Source organism: Schistocerca nitens, chromosome 4 (assembly GCF_023898315.1).
Source record: "Schistocerca nitens isolate TAMUIC-IGC-003100 chromosome 4, iqSchNite1.1, whole genome shotgun sequence".
NCBI lineage: Eukaryota > Metazoa > Arthropoda > Insecta > Orthoptera > Acrididae > Schistocerca > Schistocerca nitens.
Window position 1 is genome coordinate 570,393,472 of NC_064617.1, and position 24,934 is coordinate 570,418,405.

Consider the following 24,934-nt stretch of genomic DNA (forward strand, 5'->3'; position numbering starts at 1 on the left):
AAACGCCTGGAAAACATAAATCGCTAACTGAGCATTTTTTTTTTTTTGTTCAGTAAACCTCTCGCCCTGTGAGGTTCAATCTGCGTAATTTCACGTGCATATCACTTTGTGAATCACACATGGGGCACAACTGCTGATTTATCTTACAGACTTACGTGCTTTCGCCAATGACAGTTACCAAAGTAAAAAATGTTATTCTCACATTTTGAGTCGACTCGAAATACGATATTACTCTCAGCCTTATACAATTTTATAGGAACCACATACTAGGGTATTTACTTTACCTCCCAGCAAAAACCACTTATCAAACTCCGTTGGCACACAATCGAAACTACACGACTATTCGATGGAATATCATACTCAACAGTAGTATACTCATTTGTATAGGTACTAAATGAGGTTGCTTCCCTTTCAGTGTTAGACTGACATTATAGTGACTCTATGTTAGGGTGTTAAAGTTATCTCGCAGCAAAAGCGTTTACGTTTACTGCTGATAATGTCAGACATTCCTGCACCGTAGTAACACACTTTCTTGTAGGAAGGAAACAAGAGTAGCCATATCTATCACAAATGGTGCCTACAACATGGCCGTGAACACCCAAATTAAATTCCCTGTTGTATTCCAAGTCTAAATTATCTGCATAATTTTTATACGACTGTATAAAAATCATGTAGTGTGCTAAGCACGCTGCTAACAGTTCCTCCTTGACGAAAATGAGACTCTGTCACTGGTTCTACCAAAATTATGTATCATTTATCAAAAATGCACGCTGCTAACAGTTCCTCCTTGACGAAAATGAGTCTCTGTCACTGGTCCTACCAAAATTATGTATTACTTATCAAAAATACGTAGAGACGCAGACAGATCTGGCTTTTCCACTGCAGTTGACACAACTAAATTTTTCTATAAAATCATGCTTGTATAAACTAATGTCTCAACTACTTTAAGAATGCAATTAATGTGTCATAATATATTTGTTGATGAAACCATAAAGGTGAACTCCTGCACCTGATTGAATAGTTCTCAACGGACATGCGAATAATACACTCCTGGAAATGGAAAAAAGAACACATTGACACCTGTGTGTCAGACCCACCATACTTGCTCCGGACACTGCGACAGGGCTGTACAAGCAATGATCACACGCACGGCACAGCGGACACACCAGGAACCGCGGTGTTGGCCGTCGAATGGCGCTAGCTGCGCAGCATTTGTGCACCGCCGCCGTCAGTGTCAGCCAGTTTGCCGTGGCATACGGAGCTCCATCGCAGTCTTTAACACTGGTAGCATGCCGCGACAGCGTGGACGTGAACCGTATGTGCAGTTGACGGACCTTGAGCGAGGGCGTATAGTGGGCATGCGGGAGGCCGGGTGGACGTACCGCCGAATTGCTCAACACGTGGGGCGTGAGGTCTCCACAGAACATCGATGTTGTCGCCAGTGGTCGGCGGAAGGTGCACGTGCCCGTCGACCTGGGACCGGACCGCAGCGACGCACGGACGCACGCCAAGACCGTAGGATCCTACGCAGTGCCGTAGGGGACCGCACCGCCACTTCCCAGCAAATTAGGGACACTGTTGCTCCTGGGGTATCGGCGAGGACCATTCGCAACCGTCTCCATGAAGCTGGGCTACGGTCCCGCACACCGTTAGGCCGTCTTCCGCTCACGCCCCAACATCGTGCAGCCCGCCTCCAGTGGTGTCGCGACAGGCGTGAATGGAGGGACGAATGGAGACGTGTCGTCTTCAGCGATGAGAGTCGCTTCTGCCTCGGTGCCAATGATGGTCGTATGCGTGTTTGGCGCCGTGCAGGTGAGCGCCACAATCAGGACTGCATACGACCGAGGCACACAGGGCCAACACCCGGCATCATGGTGTGGGGAGCGATCTCCTACACTGGCCGTACACCACTGGTGATCGTCGAGGGGACACTGAATAGTGCACGGTACATCCAAACCGTCATCGAACCCATCGTTCTACCATTCCTAGACCGGCAAGGGAACTTGCTGTTCCAACAGGGCAATGCACGTCCGCATGTATCCCGTGCCACCCAACGTGCTCTAGAAGGTGTAAGTCAACTACCCTGGCCAGAAAGATCTCCGGATCTGTCCCCAATTGAGCATGTTTGGGACTGGATAAAGCGTCGTCTCACGCGGTCTGCAGGTCCAGCACGAACGCTGGTCCAACTGAGGCGCCAGGTGGAAATGGCATGGCAAGCCGTTCCACAGGACTACATCCAGCATCTCTACGATCGTCTCCATGGGAGAATAGCAGCCTGCATTGCTGCGAAAGGTGGATATACACTGTACTAGTGCCGACATTGTGCATGCTCTGTTGCCTGTGTCTATGTGCCTGTGGTTCTGTCGGTGTGATCATGTGATGTATCTGACCCCAGGAATGTGTCAATAAAGTTTCCCCTTCCTGGGACAATGAATTCACAGTGTTCTTATTTCAATTTCCAGGAGTGTAGTAATGTCAAGTGATAATCCTGCTTGTGGACTCCTCTGAAATAAATCCCTTTGTAGCTGCCCTTAAGATGTATTACAATAATATGGAAACAATGCCCTTAGATTCTTTCCTTCTTCCCCTACTGGTAGCTGCACGATATGGATGTGTGTTCATTGTAACTTTTTTCCATTAATAACTGGACCATTATGTTCAGTGAGATTTTATTTTCTAAAATGAGCAACCTCTCAGTTCTCCTCTTTTACTGGTATGTTAGTAATTTCTCGTCATTTAAATCAGTTGGAAGCGCCTTAAGTAGTGAAGCAAGACACAGACCCATAAGCGCTCTATTCTTACTCTGTTATTAGAATTTAGAACTTGTTTGATTAGGGTATAACATAATTGTTTTTTATGAACATTAACTGCGTAATTGCTCATCCACCACCAAGCATAGCACTGACCAGCTACGACCACTTGGGCCAGGATTTAATTTGTGTTCAAGCTAGTGAAGGAGATGACCTCGATTTTCCTTAAGGTAAAATGTAATAGCATATCCAATAATTTCAAAACATTAATTACACTACCTCTTTCGACCATGTTTCATGTATACCCTTTTGTTTGAGTCTTCATGATGTACATCTACAAGAAATATAATATTACGATAGCAATCACTTTAAGTCAAGTATCACGACATGCAGATATTTGCCGCACGTCTGCACCATTGCGTGGATTACACTAGACGCACACAGTTGGGGTACACACAATCCATTCCGAACAAGGGGGTACAGGTTGGCGACAGAAAGGGCATCTGGTCACCCCTTAAAATTAATACGCCAAATCCAGTTGACCTTAACAGCAGACCCCGCAGGTCGGGATTAAAGCCTGGAATGAGAGATATCATGAGATGTACTGCTTTGGAGAAATGGAGTGAATAAACAATATATATAAAAAGCAATATTAAAAAAATTGTAACTCATAATCTGTCCATATAGCATCTTTGATATGGATACTTTATTTCTAAAAACATAAAATTAGCTCACACACCTAAGGTATGGATATCATTGCTTATTACTCTGCCTGTGCATGTTAAAAAGTTTTGTCAATTGAGTAGATAGATCATTTCCAATAATACGTCTAAAAATTGTTGTTGAAGTTTGTTAGTTAATTACATTATACATGAAACTGTCATCGAGAAAATGGTGGCCTTTGTGCACCGTTAGGACATTATGGGATAGCACTACTATCTCGTATTCGCTGGTCGATAATTTCTTGTTGAGAGTTCACACTCGAGACCCTTTGCGCAGCTGTATAAAAGATTAGAAGCAATTTAACTGCCTATCACTAAAACAGGACATCTTAAAATCCAAAACATGAAGGAATTTAAATTTTCCTGTCATGGCCTCACCAATATTGTAAAAAGGTTAATGAACTAAGTGGGTACAATATGATTGGCTGACATCTCAAAGTAGAATGTTTTCAGGTAGGTATATATAACCTAATAACAATAATAATATGTAAACACATATGTAAATCCCATTTCTTTCAACTGGAGAAATGGGAATGAAACATGGTAAAAATCCTGTTAGATTACATGGCAGACAGCGAGCATGAAATATATTGAAGATGGCTCCAGGCCCAACGAGGCGTACTGTAAGGAATGGAAATACTGTGCAGTCCGCATTTGAATTATTTATGAAGCCCAGGATTTTCGAGTATATTTCGAAGTGGACCAACAAAGCACGTAACATTACTTTCGGTAAAAAATTGACAGATGTTGATAGAGAACAATTTGCATTATTTCTTGGCCTGCTTATTCTTGTGTGAGTGTACAAAGGTCCCGATGAGGGCATAGTGAATTTATGGAACGAAGAGCATGGCCGATCGATTTTCAATAGTTCTACGGCTAGGAGCTGGTTCACAGAAACATCACGCTGTATTCGGGTTGATGATGTTGATGATGCTCAACACTGGCGACAGTATCGTAGGCCTGGGATCTCAAGGGATTTATTTGAACCCTGGGTAAGCACATGATGCGTACAAACCACACGACAATATTACAGTTAATGAACAACTGGTGACTTTTATCGGTTGGTGCCCATTTCGCCAGTACATCCCCTCGAATCCTGGAAAGTATTGTATAAAGATATGGGCTTCATGTGACAGCACAAACTACTATGTCACATACCTCCAGGTGTACACAGGGAAGGGCGAAGGTCAGCCTAGAAATATAAATCAGGGAAAAAGGTTGTGTTAAAGTTGACAGAATATTTCTTGAGTGAAAGACATATCGCAACAGATAATTTCTTTACAAGCTTCGAGTCGGCAAAGGAACTTCAACGTAAGCAAATGACTCTACCAGGAAAACTAAGATAAAGTCGTCGAGAACTACCTGCAGAATTTATCGAAGTAAGGGGAAGAGATGCAGCTTCGTGTCTCTTCGGATTACAGGAATCGGCTCAATAGTCTCCTATTGCCCAAATAAGGGTAAGATAGTGAGGCTACTGAGTACTATGCATTTCAGAGACGAGACACGTAAGTTTAAAGTAGCAAACACTCTTATAATCGTAGACTATAATACAACTAAATTAGATGAAGACAAATGGCTCTGAGCACTATGCGACTCAACTTCTGAGGTCATCAGTCCCCTAGAACTTAGAACTACTTAAACCTAACCAACCTAAGGACATCACACACATCCACGCCCGAGGCACGATTCCAACCTGCGGTCGTAGCGGTCTCGCGGTTCCTGACAGCAGCGCCCAGAACCGCACGGCCACCCAGGCCGGTTAGATGTAGACACAATGGACAATTTAGCTAGGAATTACACCATAAAACGTATGACAAGAAAATGGCCCATGGATATTTCTTACATTATTTTGGATATTAGTGCTCTAAACGCTTTCATAATTTTCCCCGACTTAATTCCTGACTGGAATAAAAGACCAACAACACAAGGAGAGAATTTCTTCTGGAACTCGGAACAAGTCAAGTACAGAAAAAAATGGAATCGCTCAGCAAATCGCCTCCTCCTCGTTCTCCTCCTTCAGTTGAAGTGAGTAGGTCAGGCAAAACGCAAACGGTGATCCCTATGCAAACGTTCAGTGCATACAAAACATTCACAAAGGTGCAGACGATGCTTTTCCTTTGTCTGTAAACATCATTCAGAGGATCTTTGTTTTAAATGTGAAGATTTGATTTGTTTTTACTCTAAAATCAAGGATTAAGACAAGATCTTTAAGTCCTTAAATACATACTATACCTGGTTTCAATCAGTAATGTATGCTTTCATGTCAGTTCAGTAAACTATATAAAATACGTCCGATATATCCCGTGTTTATTACTGGGGGTCATATTGACTGCAGCGGTACTCAGTGTAACAAAATAATTCCAGTAGTAGGAGGATTAAAAGAACAGTTTGTTGTACAGAGCTAGATCGTTTCTCATGAATTCATGAGATATATCCATATCTGAGAAAGATGTGCAGATCAATAAAGAGCTGGACTCTGGGTTAAAATTTGCTGTTTCACAGCCAAATACTACAGTTTGATCGGGATGAGATGTTTCATTATGATAGTCAATTACTATTACAGCACGGCTTTGCTTTCACTTTACAACATTTGATTTACTATCACAGCTCAGGCTTACAATCAGAAACAGAGTACTTCAGGTCCTATTTTTATTACTTAGATAACTTTCACCATCAACTAGTTGTGACGTAGTGTTGGAACAGATATCATAGATCAGCTGTGTTCTGATCTTAACATGTCGAATAACTAATATGAAAATGTAGTTCAGGCTAGAGTTAATACTGTAGTGTGAAATATCCCAACTACTAGATACTGGAACTACTGCCAATGTGCCGTCCACTAACTCATTCAACAGAATTAGTGAGAAAGTGAGGATGCCTGTCTTGCCAGTTCGGAATTCTATGATCACTGTTGCCATTGGTACTAGGTCCCACAATGCCAAGCTATTAACGCAAAAATCTTTAATCGTAGGAAATGGAGACGTGGAATCGCTATTCATAATTGTAGAAAGTTTAATCGATATTACATTGTTCATATTTATTTTTGTACCAGACAGAGACGTAAAATTAGACATCTCCAGTGGTAAATACCATGTCTGTATTGATAGAATGTATATTATGTAGATTTACTGAAAAGGAAACCCAGACACAGCAAGTAGCCTCAAGGCGTAGAGGTCAAGGTCTCTTAAAAAATTGTGGCTATATGTCAGCAGCCTCCTTGCATTAAAATCAACTCTAGTAAAGATCATATTAGTTATAAGCTGTCAGAACACAAGTATCTTAGTTTGAAGTAACAAGCTGAACTAGTTAATTTGTAATTAAAGTATGTAGTTCTGTTTCAGAGAAAACAGGACATCACAAAAGGTTATGAATACCCAATGGTGGTAATTGGACAAACAACCTATTGTCATACATTTTCCTCCAACCTGTAGCCTGAGTGATTATTCTAGAAAATGACTGAGCCATCATCATATTGAAGTCCGCTATTAGTTGTGCAGGTCGTATCTGCAGTGGAATCTCACAAATATACTTGATTTACATATGCAGGTAGAGGTTATGAACTTCGTGTTTTCCATATGGTTTGTCAGTTCAAGTATTAATATGGGTCTTGACTCTGTTCTTGGATGTGAACTGTTACATACGGTAACCCTGTAGAGTGATAATGTACCCATCAAAACACCTGTCCGGGAGTAGTGCTTTTTTTTTAATAAAATAGCACAGATTTTTTAGAGGCACGAGTTGTTGCAAACCTCCGAAAATATAAGTATAGCATGGATAAAACCAAATTTGTTGGAATCGTGAGTTCCCATACAGAAATAGTGCCAGATATTGTCAATATCAGTGCAATGAAATGAAGAAACACAATATTCTTTGTCATAGCCTAGTTCTTTGGCATTTTTAGCTAGTAAATTATTGAACCCATATGCACGCTAAATTTCATTGACAAAAATTATGCATCTATTTTTGTCAAAAAATTGTCAAACAAGCCTTAATGAATTCTTAACTACTGCTATGTCCTGACATATCTGAGGACACTTATGTAGAAAGAGATGCTTCTTGCTTGGTTTGCGAGTCAGTGGAGACGAGGAAAAACATAACATTCAAGTCATAGGACTGGCTAGCTGTATTGTCTTTAGTGTGAAAGGTCACATTTCACCAACGAGTTAGGACCTGCAACCACTGAATGGAGTTTAAAAATGCCACTATTACATTTATGGTTATCATGCCAAAGTATAACATTACACTTTTAAGTTGTCTTTTAATCTGTGTACCCGCCCCCTCCACTACCATGATGGGCTCTAAGTTGTAATAGAGTGATTTTAAAATAATCCATTTTATTTGAGAGATTCATGTGATGGTGAATGCCAGTCCTCACCTTCCCCATGGATGTCCAGAGATTTCAGAATTATTTGAGCAAACTTCAACCTACAGAAATATGTTAATGAAGGATAAGACTTATACGAAATACTACATAGATATGTGTAATAGTATGAACTCTCTCCAGGATGATTGACGTCTCTGTCCATGTATCTCTGGCATGAGGCGAAGTAAACCAATTAATCGCACTTTCTGGTACCTCCTTTAAATATCTCAAGTTGTATGCAAAGAAAACTATCACAGCAGTACATATTATTAAAAAAATAACAAATTGTTATATGAAGAATTGGTAAACCTGATGCATTGCTATCAGGTAATGTTCCTAACTTTACCAGTGCAAAGTGGAAAGTACCACTATGAAAACATCAAATTAATATAATTTTAATTTTAGGTTTCATCTGGAGCCAAACTCTGAGGCTAGAGTTTTTCAGAAAATTTGCTTGGTTCATTAATACTTATGCTTCCATTCAGCAAACAGTCTCGGCTATGGGCCTTGGGCCTTTTAAACAAATAATCAATAAGTTCTCACACACATATACCCAACGTATGCCAGTTGAATCAGTGCTTAATTAATCAGAGATAAACCATTTAGTTTGCCTAGTTCCCTGAATTCCAAAGACGGATAGCTCCTCAGAAGAGAGAATTAGACAAACACTGATTACATTAACAGAAAATCATCACCTAGGAAAAATATGCTAACGTGAAAGGTTAACACATACCCTAGAATTCCATATAGTTGATAGTATACTTTTGAGAATACATCTGGAACTATCCATTTTGAAGAAGAGGAACTTTAAATTGCAGATTGGTAATGGGGTACCCATGGTCTAGGAGTAGCGTCTTTGATTCATAATCAAAACGTCTTCGGTCCCGTGTTCGATCCCCGCCAGTGCCTAAATTTTGATAAATAATCAGCATTGGCGGCCGAAGACTTCCGCCATAAGAAGTCAGCCTCATTCTGCCAACGGCCTTGTCAAAGAGGGCGGAGGAGCGGATAGAGGTTCAGGGCACTCTCTTGTCCTACGGGTGGGAAATAGCCCCTAAAGGCGAAAGAATCAGCAATGATCATCGACATGAGGATGCAGAAGGCAATGGAAATCACTGCATTAAAGACACATAACTTGTATCCACAGGACAAGTGGCCTGTAATTGAAAAAGTGTCATGATGATCTCTCCATTGGAAAAAGATTGCGGAATAGTCCCCCATTCGGATCTCTGGGAGGGGACTGCCAAGGGGGAGGATACCATGAGAAAAAGATTGAATAATCAACGAAAGGATAACGTTCCACGAGTCGGGGCGTGGAATGGCAGAAGCTTTAACGTGGTAGGGAAACCAGAAAATCTGAAAAGGGAAATGCAAAGGCTCCATCTAGATATAGTGGGGGTCAGCGAAGTGAAGTGGAAGGAAGACAAGGATTTCTGGTCAGATGAGTATCGGGTAATATCAACAGCAGCAGAAAATGGTATAACAGGTGTAGGATTCGTTATGAATAGGAAGGTAGGGCAGAGGGTGTGTTACTGTGAACAGTTCAGTGACCGGGTTGTTCTAATCAGAATCGACAGGAGACCAACACCGACAACGATAGTTGAGGTATACATGCCGACGTCGCAAGCTGAAGATGAACAGATAGAGAAAGTGTATGAGGATATTGAAAGGGTAATGCAGTATGTAAAAGGAGACGGAAATCTAATAGTCATGGACGACTGGAATGCAGTTGTAGGGGAAGGAGTAGAAGAAAAGGTTACAGGAGAATATGGGCTTGGGCCTTTCTCTGGCACAAAATTTTAATCTGCCTGGAAGTTTTCTATCAGCGCACACTCCGCTGCAGAATGAAAATCTCAAGCTGGAGACGTCCTTCAGACTATGGCTAAGCCATGTCTTTACAATATCGTTGCTCCCAGGAGTGGTAATTAGGCCAGGTTCGGAGAAGAGCTTCAGTGAAGTTTGCAAGGTAGAAAGCAAGGTAGTGGCAGAATTGAAGCTGTGAGAACGGATCGTAAGTCGTGCTTGGGCAGCTCAGTTGGTAGCGGAATTATCTGCAAAAGACAACGGTCCCGACTTCGACTCTCGGTGTGGTACACAGTTTTAACCTGCTAGGTGGTTTCATATATTTATAACGTTTTGATGTTACGAGACATTTGAAGTCCCAAATCCTGATGAAGGTTATGGTTTTGTCGAAATTAGGAACCATCAGGTACGGAAGAAGATGGGGATGACGAAGATGATAACCATAGTAGTTCTTCCAACTGAAATTTTCTTCTAGGAGAGAATGACTATAAGTGGTCTTCAACTATACTTTCTAATAAGAGAATAATTAATTCCACAAAATTAATTTCTCACCTCCCAGGACGAAAATGACAAGCAAGCTCTACCTCTAGTCCAGTTGAAGCATGACAATTACAAATGACAGATGATATGCTAGATCAGATTGTCACTTACACAGGCGAAAAAATTATTGACAAATTTTCATCAACTAGGAACTCGCTGATTACCATATTACTACAAGTTCGTAGAAATAAGATTGTCATTGGTCTCTTGTATATATGCAGAGTAAACAAGGTGGCTCAGACAAACTCAGAAGAAGTCTTGCCACCTGAATTTTGTAATGCCCTCTTTAGCACACCACAAAGGCGATTTCAGGTTTTATTAGTTGTCTAAGATTTGCTGATAAAGCAACCCAATTGAATAGTAAACAAGAAGACCGATTTTTGACAATTCAGGACAACCGCCCAAAATTTATTGATAAATACGATTCCCTAAATACACCTATTGAATACTGTGCGGTATATAAGCAGCCGATAGATTTCCTTAACAGCTACCTTCTCAGAATATAGGTCTTGAAATCTGGACAAATTTGGAAATAAGATTTTGATTATGCTTATCCACTTTGGATATTTTACTACCGTGACTGCATATAGAATGTAAATAAGTTATAAAAAACTGCAACCAGTCACTTTTTGAATGATTATGTTTTATTCCATGAACCGGATTTCGAACCTTTTCAGGTTCCATTTGAAGTTGAACCTGAAAAGAATCGAAAACCGGTTCATGGAATAAAACATCGTTATTAAAAAAAGAGACTGGTGACAGTTTCGTATAACTTATTTACATACTAAGATTTTGATGATAAATTCTTCCAAGATATATGATATGCTAAGCGCTTTTCCACTTGCTAGCATGGTTGTTAAACAGAAAAGTGAAGCTACCCATGTTATTAGGTGAAAAAGTTAAGTGAACCCATTCATGCACTAATAGAAGCCTGGTAGTTGAGACTTAATTTTCGTCAGTTCATCTATATCAGAAAATGACTGAAAACTTCGCTTTGACAGTGTTGGGGACTGTAAGAAAAACTAAGCCTAGACTAAAACAATCATTTTTATGTTATCAAAATGTCCAGAAACCACAATTTGCGTTTGATGTCAGTAAAACGCTACTATCATATGTCCGCAAGATACGTTATACTGTTGGTGTTACCACTTACAACACAGACGACATCAACCAAACGACAGGAAAATCTGTAAAGATAATTTCATACAATGAAACATATTGTGGCACTGACACATTGAATCAAATGTACAAAACTGACTCCATTCCATGTGGAGTTCAAAGATGGCATTCGAAGGATTTCTGCACCACTTTGGATCAAAGTAGAATAGATGCGCTGGATGTGCTTACCACATTGGGTACTGAGGTAAAGAGGCAATGAAAAAATTATCACCATGAATTGCCATGGAACTTGGTTGCACCACATAAAATGGCCACTTTGAGTATACCTACACGACAAGGGAATCGGAAGAAAACTCTGAAATACGTATTGCAAATAGACTTGTGCATCAAGACAGACCACAACCTTTAGTCGGCGAAGTGAGATGTTCTCTGTGTTCATTTAAAAGAGAAAAAAAACAAAAAAAATGTGTAGTCAGGATTGTAAGAGGCAGATCTGTAATGAAGGCAGAGCACTAATTTGTACCAATTGTGCTCACAGATATTACAAATTGTGATGATACTAATTACAATACTTCATTTCATTCTAATGAATAGAAATTTATGCTTTCTTATACATTTGTCCGAAAATATACTATAGTAGCAAGTAATTTTGTAAGCACACTATGCCAAAAATCTTGTACAATTCAAATAATCCAATACACACACACACACACACACACACACACACACACACATACATATATATATATATATATATATATATATATATATATATATATATATATATATATATATATATATATATATATATATATAATGTGTGTGGGTATGAGTAATTACTCATTATTTGAATTTTATAGATGTTTTTTCATTGAGTGTTTGCAAAGTTAGTTATAATCATAGTATATTTGTGCAAATAAGCATAAAAAGGACTGAACTACGTATATTAGAGTGATGTTTAAACTTGTTACTAATATCTATCACTATTTGTACTGGCAGTGAGCACACTTGATATGATTTACTGCTGTATTATTACATTATATTACACAACACTTTTAAGTTGAGTCTTGTGTCCAATATATATACAAGTAAGAAAACACACATAAAAATTAAAATTCAGTATGGCGGTGCAGTGTGACATGTACCAAATTTGTAACAATCCTATGTTACTCATTGTAGTAGTTAAATAAAGTCAAGTAATACATTCTACTGTAGTAAACGCCTTCAAATTTAAGAAAGCTAATCATTAAAAAATATAACACATTACTTAAAAACAATACTATGCTCTCTTTGTAAAAGTCCTATATTAATTATTCTTGCAATAATAAAATAACCATTATGGAAAACTATATGGCTATTTACAACATCCCATATACATAAGAATGTCCAATTAGCTTACAACTGTTGATATGTGATAATATATTACTGGGGGTCAGTGAACCACTTTGTGTTGTGCAGTGTTATTCAAATCAGGTGTGAGGGTTAAGACTGTATAACGTATAGTGAAGTATACATTTGGTGCCTGCAGGTAAGTTACATTGGAAACTAGTCTACACACCAATTGCATGGTGGGAATAGGGGAGCGAAGCATTTATTTTTTGGCTGGCGTTAAGCAGTAGGAATTAGTGATTACAGGCTGCAAATTTCGCTCTGTAGCAGAGTGGGCACTGATATGAAACTTCGCAGCAGATTGAAACTTTATGCTGGACTGTAACACGAACACTCTTCTTTTGCTTTTCGCAGGGAAGAAGCCTATCCATTGAGCTACCCATGCACGACTAACGACCCGTTCTCACAGCCTTACTCCCACCAGCATCTTATTTCCTTCCGCAAAAGGCAAAGGCCTGTGATTGAGCCTCGGTCCAGCACAAAGGATTTTATAAGTGAAAGTTCCATGAATGAGTGCATTTTTAATTACAGTCACTGAAGGTAATTTAAAACTAGAGTTTCTAAATGTAATGATAATGTGAATGGAGTGTATTTGTGTGTGTGTGTGTGTGTGTGTTCAAATTAGCCGAATCGGTCTCTGGACTACGTAGGGACCTTTTTTCTTTGGATAATAACATCATTTTTTTTCATACAACGAATTTCCGATCCCGCTCTCAGCATAGCATGTTCAATTAGTCATACTGGAGAGTGAAAGAGGTTTACTGTGAGGACATAAACCACATAGGCACATTGGTGTGGAAGTTACTGCAGTGCATGTGGACCTTGAAAGTAAGTTGTCCACAAATGCTGTCTTAAACTAGTCCAATGGCGAATCAGTAAGATGGCAATTGGTCAAGCAAAAGAAGCGTCGTAAAAGCTTCAAAACCAGTGACCAGTTTATAATCTTAAATGCATTCCCTTCTGTTGCAGACTTCCATTATATATCCATTATCGCTCTTCTACATAATAATAAACGAAATTGCAGCAGGTAGTTGAACTTTTCCCCTTATTCAATTTAGAGTCTTACTGTTGCCGCGCTATTTTTATAGACGTCGTACATCCTTCATTGTCTCTTCGTTTCCTCCATATATGGCTCGAAATTAGTAGCACTGCTCGCTGCTCACTCTAATGCTGCTTAGCTGTTACAATTTTCTTAAAGAATTCCGGCATAGTAGGTCGTCTTCTTTCTTCCAACGGCGTTGTCAAAGAGGGCGGAGGAGCGGACAGATATTCATGTCACTTTCTTGCTGAAGTCAGTGGTAACCACTACATTAACGACACATAGCGGTATCACAGGACGTGTGCCCTGTAACGGATGATCTCTCCGTTGACAAAGGACACCCGACTACTCGCCTTTTCAGATCAATCAGAGGGCACAACCAAGGGGAGGTAAAAAGGAGATAAGGATTCAATCAATAAAGTGTAACGTTTTGAGAGTCGGCTCATGGGGTGTCGGAAGTTTGAACGTCATAGGGAAGCTACAGTACTTAAAAGGGGAAAATCTAGTGCTCAATCAAGGCATGAAAGTATAACAGGATACTGATCGGGTAATTCATATACAAAGGGAGAGGGAAATCTAGTACTCATGGTGGACTGGAATGCTGGTACAGGGGAAGAATTAGAAGAAAGGAGAAATATGGTCTTGGTAGTAGGAATAAGTAAGGATAAAGACCAACTGAGTTCTGCAATAAGTTGCAGTTAGTAATAGGTATTACTAAGTTCAAGAATCACGAAAAGGAGAGGTGTACTTCGAGAAGGCAAAGAGGTATACCACGATTCCAGGTAGATTACATCATGGTCAGACAGAGGTTCAGAACTCAGAGAACAGATTATAAGGTGAACACAGGAGTAGATGCAGAATCAGGTCAGAATTTGGTAATGATGATGAGTAGGATGAAGTTTAGGAGACTAGTCTGGAAGAGTCAGTGGACAAGAATTTTGGATGGGGCAGTCCTAAGGATTGGAGGTAGGTACATTGAAGTTCTCTGACGTTGTAAATACTGTGATAAATGAATAGCTCAGTAGGCAATTCAACTGAAGAGGAATGGACAACTCTAAAACAGGGAAATGACAGAATTTGGAAAGAATAACAGAGGTACCAGGAAGGCAGCTGCGAAGAAACATTGGGTAACAGAATAGATATTTCAGTTCATCGATGAAAGAAGAATATTTTCAGGGACATTTCGGAATATAGAAATATAAGTCACATTCGAATGAGAAAAGTGCATAGCACATGGAAGTTCAGGCGAAACTGCTACAAGAATAAAGGTGAAGAAATTGAAGAAAATGGACTCTTGGAAGGACTGGCGCGGCATAAAGAAAAGTAAACACAAGTTTTGGTGAGAACAACACCAAGGGTGGTAACCTTAAGAATGTTATACGATTTCTACTATGAAATGCACGGGAGAGACCGGCTAGGTGGAAAGAGTTTAATGAAGGCTTGTATGATGGGGATGACTTGCCTGACGACGTGATAGAAGAAGAAATAGGAGTCGACAGGGATGAAACAGGGTATCCATTATTAGAAACAGAATTTAAATGAGGTTTGGGAGACTTGAGATCAAATAAGGCAAAAGGGGTGGATAACACCCCATGTAAATTTCTGAAATCATTGTGGGAAGCGACAACTAAACGGCTGTTATTTTTCTGTGTAGAATATGCGAGACTAGCGATATACCTTCATACTTTCAGAAACATATCATTCATTATATTTTATTGAGTATATCCTTCTTCATTACTGTTGATATGGAATTCATAATACAGGAGACTTAATCGATGTAGTTTTGAGGACATAGTATTTCGCTTAAGAATGAGTTGATAAAATTTATACATTATGTAACAGAAAAAAAGTTTTATTGTGATGGTCTTATGTTACAGTTAAGAATAATTTATTCATTTACGGCTGGATGGCTTGTTACACTCCAGTGACTTGTGTTATCCAGGAACGCAAGTTGGCCACATTAGAGTAGACGCCAGGGTAGCCGGCCTGAGCGCATCCTCTTCCCCAGGAGACGATCCCGTACTGGGTGGATCCTTCCACCAGTGGTCCGCCGCTGTCGCCCTGGCACGAGTCCTTGCCGCCCTCGTCTTCTCCTGCGCAGATCATGCGCTGAGTGATCTCGCCGCCGTAGGCTGTGTTGCAGGAGGCACGGGCCACGATGGACGTGGTGACCGCCTGCAGCTGTATGGGGGAGGAGCCTCCGGAGGACAGGGCACCCCAGCCCGTGATGGTCACCGCTGTGCCTGCAGATGGCTCCGTCGAGCCGAGGCTCACCGCCTGCAAAGTACAGTACAAACTCGTCACGAGGCGCCCTTGAAAACAGTAGGGGAGATTGCTTTGGGAACATAACATTCGCTATTCAATGTTAACACAACTAACAAAACATTATGCAGGAAACTTTCTTCAATAAATTTCATTTTTCTATCCCTCCACTGCACGTATGTATTACTCATTAAACGGTAACCCATTTCAGCTTGTAGTGGACCTTATGTATGAAAGATAGTCAGCTGAGCATAACACTGAGCCAATCTCTACGACATGACTACTTCATAGTACACATAACTTGCCGAAAGTCACATGTAAAATGTGACGTACAATTTTATTTAGTGTGTAGCTCTTTCATTACTTTCCATGATTTGATTTGACGATTTCAGAGAAGGAGAGAAAGTGAAGGTCCTTGGTAGGAAATCATCTTGTACAGCCAACACCGTGACTGCCATTAGAACAGTTGAACAGTTCAAACGCTGTGCTCGGCACATATGAGTATGACGAAGGAATGGAGAAGAGAATATTCAAGTTTTGGAGTACGTTTGTAACAAGAAACAAATGTGTAAAAAAAAGGAGGAGAGGAACATGATGGAAAAATTACATGAAATGCTTGTTTACAGAAAAAAATCGTGCTTTATAAGTAAACCCCGGGAAAGCCTCATAAAAGCAACAGAGAAGAAATTTATAACAGCAATAAATAAACGCACCGAGCTGACATACCTCGATATATGAAATTAGGTGAGAATTGGATGAATTAAATGTAATTAAATACCAGAAAAGAAGACAAACGTGAATAAACGTCATTAAAGAATGTGTGGGGGAAGATTAGGTCTCCTGTGAGTAACTCTAAGCCAGTTGATAGTTAAAGGAGGAAGCTTTGGGTGCCGTAAAAGGCAAAATAAATAAAAGTTTAATGCCTGAAGCGAAGAAGAAGATGATGATGATATTGTTGATAAGTGATGCAGAGCTCTAATGTCGTCATGATGAGCTGTGCGGTAATTAATATCGATGGACTGTTGCTTTATACTCTTTAGTATGCGTTGTAAGGCGATAATTTTTAGAGAGATATTATTGCTCATTATTCTAGCAGTTCCACTAGATCTCTGTTGTAACACAACTAGTAAATGTCCGAATGTGAAGGATATTTGTGTTTTTTCGAGATTTGTGCTAGTGTGTATTTACATCATTGTATTTTGAAATGTAGAAGGCAAGAAGGCAACCAAGATATACCTATTCTGCGACCAAGTGAGATGGCTCTGCGATTACCACATTCGATCTCCATTTTTGAGAACAGTGGTTCAAATCCCTGTCTGGGCATCCAGACTTACATTTTTCTTGATTTCTCTGTATCCCGTTAAGGATATTGCACAGATGGATCCTGTAATAGAAAACGTCCAGTTTCCACCTCAGTCCTTCACTTAATTCGAGCGTGTGTACTCTGTCTCTAATGACGTTGTAGTCGATGAGACGTTAAACACTAATTATCCTCCTTTCCTTTTACCATTCTGCGATTTAATGAGATTTATTTTGCAGTAAATGGGTCCCTCTGAAACATTACGTTTACAGTATCTTCACCCTTTCACGCGTACTGAGGCTCAGCTCTATTCTAGCATTATGGCAAGCCATTGCTGACTGCCAAGTTGATAGTTTGGGAACGCCACTGGTAACATCAGTATTCAGGTACAAAGAAATTGCCTCTGGCGTTGCAGTTTCCGTACGGTAGAAGGGGTTATGCTCTTTTATTTTATCGTAGAAAGTGTATTCGGAAATTAAGGTCTGACCAGACATGAAGTGAAAACCACTCCGAAAATCCGATGGAACTTTGCACAGATGTGTTGGGGAGTGTCTATACTGTGGCTATCGATCGCTTTACGTCACACTTTTCAGTTTAGAGCGCAAAGTCATCACATAGAAATGCCTAAAACAACAGTGTCTTCCGCCGTGTATATGGATCTGGTGAGAGATCTTGCCTGAAGCTATGCAGCCCACGTAACATAAATGTCAAGCGTTTCTATAATCAAGACAATTTTCATCTACATTCTGTAGGGGCAATGTAAACGCTCCAGAAGCGTTTTCGATGGGAAGTCTTTGATGACCCACAATACAGCCCTTAATTTGCTCCCACCATCTTCATCTATACTCACACGAACCGCTGGCTACGAAGACCACATTGTGGCACAGACAACGCGGTGCAGACCAATGCAGAGAATTGGCGGAAAGCACTTGTGGCTATTTGGGACGTGGGTGCTGGGTTGTTAGCACAACGTCACGACAAATGTCTAAGTCGGATCGGCGACTATTTAGAGAGGCAGCTGGAAGGTGTGGCTAACTGTTGCGAAAAAATAATTTTGGTTTCCACTGTGGTTTTCATTTCGCGAACGATCCGACCTTACTTCCCGAATATCCCTCATATTAATTAATAATTTGCGCTTGAATACATCCTTGTTGCGTGTATGCTAGTACGCTGTCTGTATTTTTGTAAATATTGAGGCTATTTCACATATATGAACTATGTGGCTCACTGGTAAACGTGTAGCTTTAACATTATGTGGTCTCAGTTCCACCACAGTGACTCGAAAATTACGTGACGATTATTGTGAGTTTTATAATGTTTTTATCGCTTACACCTTCATATGGAATCTACTGTCTCAAAAATCACAGAGAGATCCGGTGCAGCGGTCAACGTCGTGGACTCGGGTTTGAGATTATGGTCGACTAACTGTCCGTGGCTTGTCTAAACCCCTTACGACAGATGCTGTGGTGGTGTCTTTTTTAATGATGCAGCCGAAATCTTCCACCAATCTGTCTGCTCTGTCATTTGACAACATTCACACAGATAAATATATTAGATTAAGATTTTAATCGTTTTGGTATTCTACATTAGCTTAATTAGGAGATCAATAACGTTGAGTAGATACCGTACTAGAATGAATGGAACTAGTTACAGCAAAATTATTTACTTTCCGACAGCCGAGAAATGCAGGCGTATAAAGTCAGTACAGGATATTAAACTGTCCTCTTCACATAGCGTTATGCGGACACACTAAGTTGGTACATACTGATAAGCCCAATGTAACAGAAGGCCTCCACCCAAACTGAAACTGACAGAAAAGAGCTGAAACAACAAGCGAATGAATCTCAACACATGTAGTGTAAGTGTTTCTCTGTCTGCCAAGCAGTGGTGAGTATAGAACCGATTACACTACTGTGAGGATTTGTACTGGGTCACGATATGATCTGTGCTATTAGTCGACGTGTTGAAGATGTACGTTGAGTGTCTATAAATTCCGTCTACACAATGGACACATTATACCGCCCGCAAACTCCTAGATCTGAGAGTACTTCAGCACAACACAGAATACACGTCAAGGTTACTGTTTGCTCACAAATCTGGAACAGAAAAATGAATCATATATTCGTTCGTATAAAAGCACTTCACCATGCCTTAGACACCACAGAGAAGCAAGAAATAGTCACTCTGCTTCCACAGAAACGTATTAACTGGCTCGTAGTTGCGAAATCGACACTTTTCTTGTTCTAACAGTGAGACGTTTCACTGATGTTCTTGTTATTAAAGCCTATATGTCCTTCCCTCGCAATTTATCCTCTTTCTACACGCACAGGAGAGTCCTTTTCCACACTTTCGCGAGTCGCTAGTAAGGCTCGAGGCATATGTGTATGTGCTCCCTGCAATGAACCCCAGCACCCATTACAAAAGCAGTGCCTTACTCTACACAGGTCATGAAGCTGAGAGTTAATTGCCTTCTTTTCGTATTCCGTATGGAAAGGGATTCTAGAACGTTCTAAAACTCCTCCTACGAGTAAGGACTCAGCCAATGGAATTCACTACTCTGATTTTTGGTGGGGAACGTCCCTCACTGTAGCCCGTGAGAAATTCTACGAAGGGTCAGTTCACGTCCTCTGTTCGTTAACCTCACAGATTCCTTCGTATTAAAAGTATGCTCTTTCTCTTGTAAGATGCTATCGCTCTTCATCCCTAGATTTCAGCACTTGGCTGTTTTCAACGATTTCTTAGCGGTGGAAGTGCATCTCACATTTGCTCGGCAGCCTCGTCATGGCCAGCCTGCCTTCAGCGCTGTAAAGGTGCTGCCTCCCTTCTCTTTCCTTTACAGCAATTAAACGTTACTTTCGGTAGTACACAACACGGTGTGTTTCTGAAGCTACCTTCTCCTGATCGCAGCTTTCACAAGAATGAATAATGTTCTCAGCACCCTGTTCTCAGCGTCTACTTTAAATTAATTACCAGGCATTTAACACCACAGAAAATGTTCGTAGTGGTGCTACCCATAATCAACCAAAGAAAATGTACCCTTCATGAATCGGGATCTCACATCGAACAAAAGATGCAATATATATTACATGTATGGAGGCAAAATATTGTAGCGTTACTCATCCTCTCAAAAAGCAGCAAAACTTCGAAAAAACAGCTACAGAACATGTGCAAAATTTTGATTCAGTTCCTAAGTCGTGAAGATGTGTTTTTACCAAACCATAGATTCCTTTATGAGCTCAAATAAATGTCATCATATGATAATTATCGTTCTAATACATGAAAGTTTTCTTATGGACAAATATCTATTTGAAGAAGATAATTTTAATGGCACCCTATGCCTTTCAGATTTGTTAAGTGATGGCGATACCTGGGAAACATTCGTTTGTAGCCCATCGAATTCAGTAGGTCGTATCGAATTTAAGGCACCTGGAACTATGTTCGAGAAAAAAACTAAACACATGATCCTCAGCATACAGTTGTAAGACAAAAATAAATTTTAAATATGCATAAGTACGTATTTTCTGTGCACGAGCTGTACCTGAACGTTGGAATCGAAGGAGAATGATCCGTCAATCTGGATGACGCCGACGTCGTAGTCAGTGGTATCGGAGTCGTAATCCCCGTGGTAATATCCGTCGGCAGCATCGTACACAGTTCCGCCGCTTCCGCGGGTGGAAGATCCGGCCCTGAGGGACACGAAGTTGACGTAGGCGCCCTCGATACAGTGGGCCGCCGTCAGCGCCCAGTTGGAGCTGATGATGGAGGCGCCGCAGCTGTGGGAGCCCAGCTTCTGCAGCGACAGCTGCCAGGGGTACTGCGAGATGTCTACGGCCTCGCCGCCCACGATGCGGCCATCGAGGCGCGGTCTGGGCAAGTGGGACCTCGTGGAGGGCGCAGCGCTGCAGAGCGCCACCAGCAGGCACAGGACTACGGTTGTCTGCATGGTTCTGGCCGTCGGATGATCACAGTCGGCTGTGGTCGGCTTTTATAACGGTCTTATCGCTTACACAAGCGACTCTCCACGCTAAAGACCTCTTGACAATCTGATAGTCACGGTCCTGCAATTAGTTCAGCGAGGTCAAAGTAATAAATGAATATATGGAGCAATATGTTTCGTAACAAAGCTCTCACTAGAGGCAGTTTATCTCATTCTCTTTTCTCCATACGGACCTTGAACAGCTACGCTGATAGATCAATGAGGGCACACCGAATGATTTACGTAACATAGGCGAATATTTTCCTTGGGAGGTGGGGAAGTCCGAATACCCTTTTGTTCTTTAAGAATAAACAGTATTTTCAAAATGAGACGAACAAGGAAGAGATGAAACCGACCACTATACCCACATCAGCTGGACGCATCGGTGTTGGCAGTATTACGTTATCCCACGTCACATAACTCTGTCCTAAGGCTTCAACTCATCTCGAGGTAAGACGAGCACTCTGATGTTCAGGGGCCGGTCGTCGTGGTGAGCGATCCTAGGCGCTTCAGTCTGGATGTGTGTGATGTCCTTAGGTTAGTTAGGTTTAAGTAGTTCTAAGTTCTAGCTGACTGATAACCTTAGAATTTAAGTCCCATAGCGCTCAGAGCCATTTGAACTATTTTTTTTTTTTTGGTATTCAGGAGATGAACGCAATAACTTTTCCCCACCAAACAGGGTAAATCATGGTGAAATCAACAGGGTTTCTTCTTGTCTGAACTCTGATTCATTACGAGACCCGCCTGAGGGATGGGTACAATGAGAAAAAAAACAAACAGAAGATAGGTCTGTAGCTAGTGTTGGTCCATATAACACAATTACTTACCTCGAGGGCACAAGTCGAAGCCGGTGGTTTCGTGTGATGTCATCAATTAACGGTAAAGTGCTTCCCTCTCCCCCCCCCCCCCCCGAAGTACCTTATTCGTCTCCAGACAGTGTAAACGAATACTATTATCTCATGGTAATACAACCCCTGTTGAGGTAGTTATATTTGGAGGCAAGATCGAGATATTTGTTATAACTCATCATGTGGAAACAACTATTTTGTTATTAATATGGGGTGATTACGGAGGAAAACGGTTTGGTCCCAGTTATCGAATGAGAATTAAAATCTGTTTCCTCTGGAATAAAGATCTTACATACCAGTAAGTGACAGTACCATTGTTTCAACTTCCACAGCAACCTAATGAAGATGCCGTAACACAGTGAAGACGAGCAGCCTTCTCTCGTCTGTAGGCAACAGTTACAGCAACTTGGGTGTACATTAAAAAAAGTTATGGAAAATGAGAACTAAATTATCAAGCCCCAATTCTATTCTCAGGAAATAATACTTATGTAATACAGGTTGTTTTCGTAAGAGAGTACAAAAATTTATCGCCGAGCGGTCTAAGGCGCTGCAGTCATGGACTGTGCGGCGGGTCCCGACGGAGGTTCGAGTCCTCCCTCGGGCATGGGTGTGTGTGTTTGTCCTTAGGATAATTTAGGTTAAGTAGTGTGTAAGCTTAGGGACTGATGACCTTAGCAGTAAAGTCCCATAAGATTACACACACAAACAAATATTTATCAGGACATAGAGGATGCTCTGCTGAACAATTTGAGGTAGGAATCCTGGGTTCGGAAATAAGGAAATAATACGAATAAAATCACAATACTGTGTACTTTTTTATTTACTTTAGTACTGTTAACTGCAAATACCGTTACTGACACAGTGAACGTACCGTTTGCAAAGTGACTTACAAAATATGCCGAAATATATGGCTATCAACCTCAATGCAAGCATGACATCGGCGAACAAGACTCTGACGCATCCTACGAGGGGCATTTGAAAATTCCATGCAAAAATAAAAACTGCTTACATGTTTGGCGTAGACATGGAATAGGACCTCACCTTCCAATCAAGAGACTGGTAAATACAACATTGAGAAGGTTGCGGACGGCCACGCTGGAATGAGCGGGTTCATAGTCATGTTGTGTCTACATCCTCTCACGGTCAGCCAAGGGTACGTTCTCCAACAACTCGTATAGAACTCTTTACACGAACCCCAAGGACAGGTGGCCAGATAGAAGATATGGCCCGATGAGATTGTCGCCTACAATGTCACCACAGATAGTCGCAGCAACAACTATCTGATGGTGTGACTACTACCGCGTGAGGTGTTTCCTCATCGCACACATTGCTATTCCTGCTGTTCGAAATAACGCCACCATCAAACGAGGCCTCGTCACTAAATAGCACGATTTAGAGGAAGACTGGTCGATCAATCCGTTCCTGGAGCAACCACTGACACAATGCAACCCTTAGTGCCAAGTCAGTCACAGGCATTGTATGGAATAGTTGTGTGAGATGTGGGCGTAATTGTTGCTCGTGGCGTACTCGCCACGCACTAGTATGTGCAGCGCCCGTTTCTCGTGCAATACGACGAGTACTAGCAATGGGGTTCGTTGGAACACGTTCCAGAACTTCCTCTTCAAAATCGGGTATGCGAGTGGTCCTCATGTTGTCAGGTCCCTCGTCCCTTCTTTCCAATGAATCAGTCTCGTACATTCGTTGATCGAGAGAAATAAACACTAGTACAAAATTTTCAAAACGTTAAAATGTGTGTGAATTCCTAAGGGACCAGACATACACACTACTTAAAGTAACTTATGCTAAGAACAACACACACACCCATGCCCGAGGGAGGACACGAACCTCCAGTGAGAGGGGCCGCACAATCAGTGACATGGCGTCTCAAACTGCGCGGCCACTCTTAGCGGCAAACACTAGTACAACCCTTCCGCAGCAAGAGCATTGCAATGTACTTCCCCACACAGAAGGTGCATGTCAGTGAGTTGTGCGGAAATGGACCGGTTCCGCTCCATCTTACTATACTGGACGTCTCTGAATAGTACTGAGTAATGAATGGGTGTGAACGTTCTGTCATGGGACATTGTAAATATGACACAGCAGAGCCACCTTACGGACGTGTTAAGTAAACAAAACCTGCATCAAGACTTCCTAGTAATCAGACTCGTCCTCCTCTTTTTCCTTGCAGGAACTAAGGAAAGTACATGTTAATAAACAGCACAGTACGTGTAAAATTGTACCCATGTTAGTTGTAAATAAGCTGGAAAACAGTAACGCTATACAAAGCGGTAAACAAGTTTATTTCCATATCTCCTTAAGCTGGCTTCTCCGATCTCAGGATCCCTACCACAAATTGTTCAGTGGAGCATTATCTACGTCCTCCTACATTCTTTTCTTACAGAAACACGCTGTATCTTCTAACAAAAGAAACACGATACGACTAAATACGAAATCTGATGTTCGAGGTGTCAATTTCAGACTGTCTAAAGAAGGGAACGCTTACAATCTACAATATACATGCCGACAACAGTGTCAATCCGTCAGGCACTGTTTGAACCAGTAGAACTCTACCGTAAGAAACGGGCAGGCTCATGACTTTGTAATAAACAAAATCTGAGTAACTTAATTTACCTAACTTCTAACAATTGACAGGCTTACATCTTCAAAATGACTAGTTGGTATGTCAATCAGGTAAAATCATCGTGGGCGTTGAGTCAGTCTTCCCAACGACGGACCTGGTTGAAGATGCCTATTTGGAGAAACACCGCGTCCTGCTGCGTGAAGAAGCCTGTAGCTGTCTGCTGCGCATCTTCGTCCGACCAC

At 41.1% G+C, this 24,934-nt stretch overlaps 1 protein-coding gene across 2 annotated transcripts in view; it reads right to left on the reverse strand.

The window, feature by feature from the left end:
* The window catches only part of LOC126252090 (trypsin delta-like), a 42,028-nt gene extending 20,771 nt beyond the window's left edge, over positions 1-21,257 (reverse strand). The window contains exons 1-2 of one of the 2 annotated variants that reach the window (XM_049952950.1): positions 20,826-21,252; positions 15,557-16,002 (exon numbers count right to left, since the gene is read on the reverse strand). In XM_049952950.1, coding sequence (XP_049808907.1) covers positions 15,640-16,002; positions 20,826-21,230 — 768 coding nt within the window. In that variant the 5' untranslated portion in view covers positions 21,231-21,252 and the 3' untranslated portion in view covers positions 15,557-15,639. Of the gene's footprint in view, positions 1-15,556; positions 16,003-20,825 lie in introns of those variants that run through there. The other variant, XM_049952951.1, reaches the window with a different exon arrangement.
* Between the last annotated feature and the right edge of the window lie 3,677 nt (positions 21,258-24,934).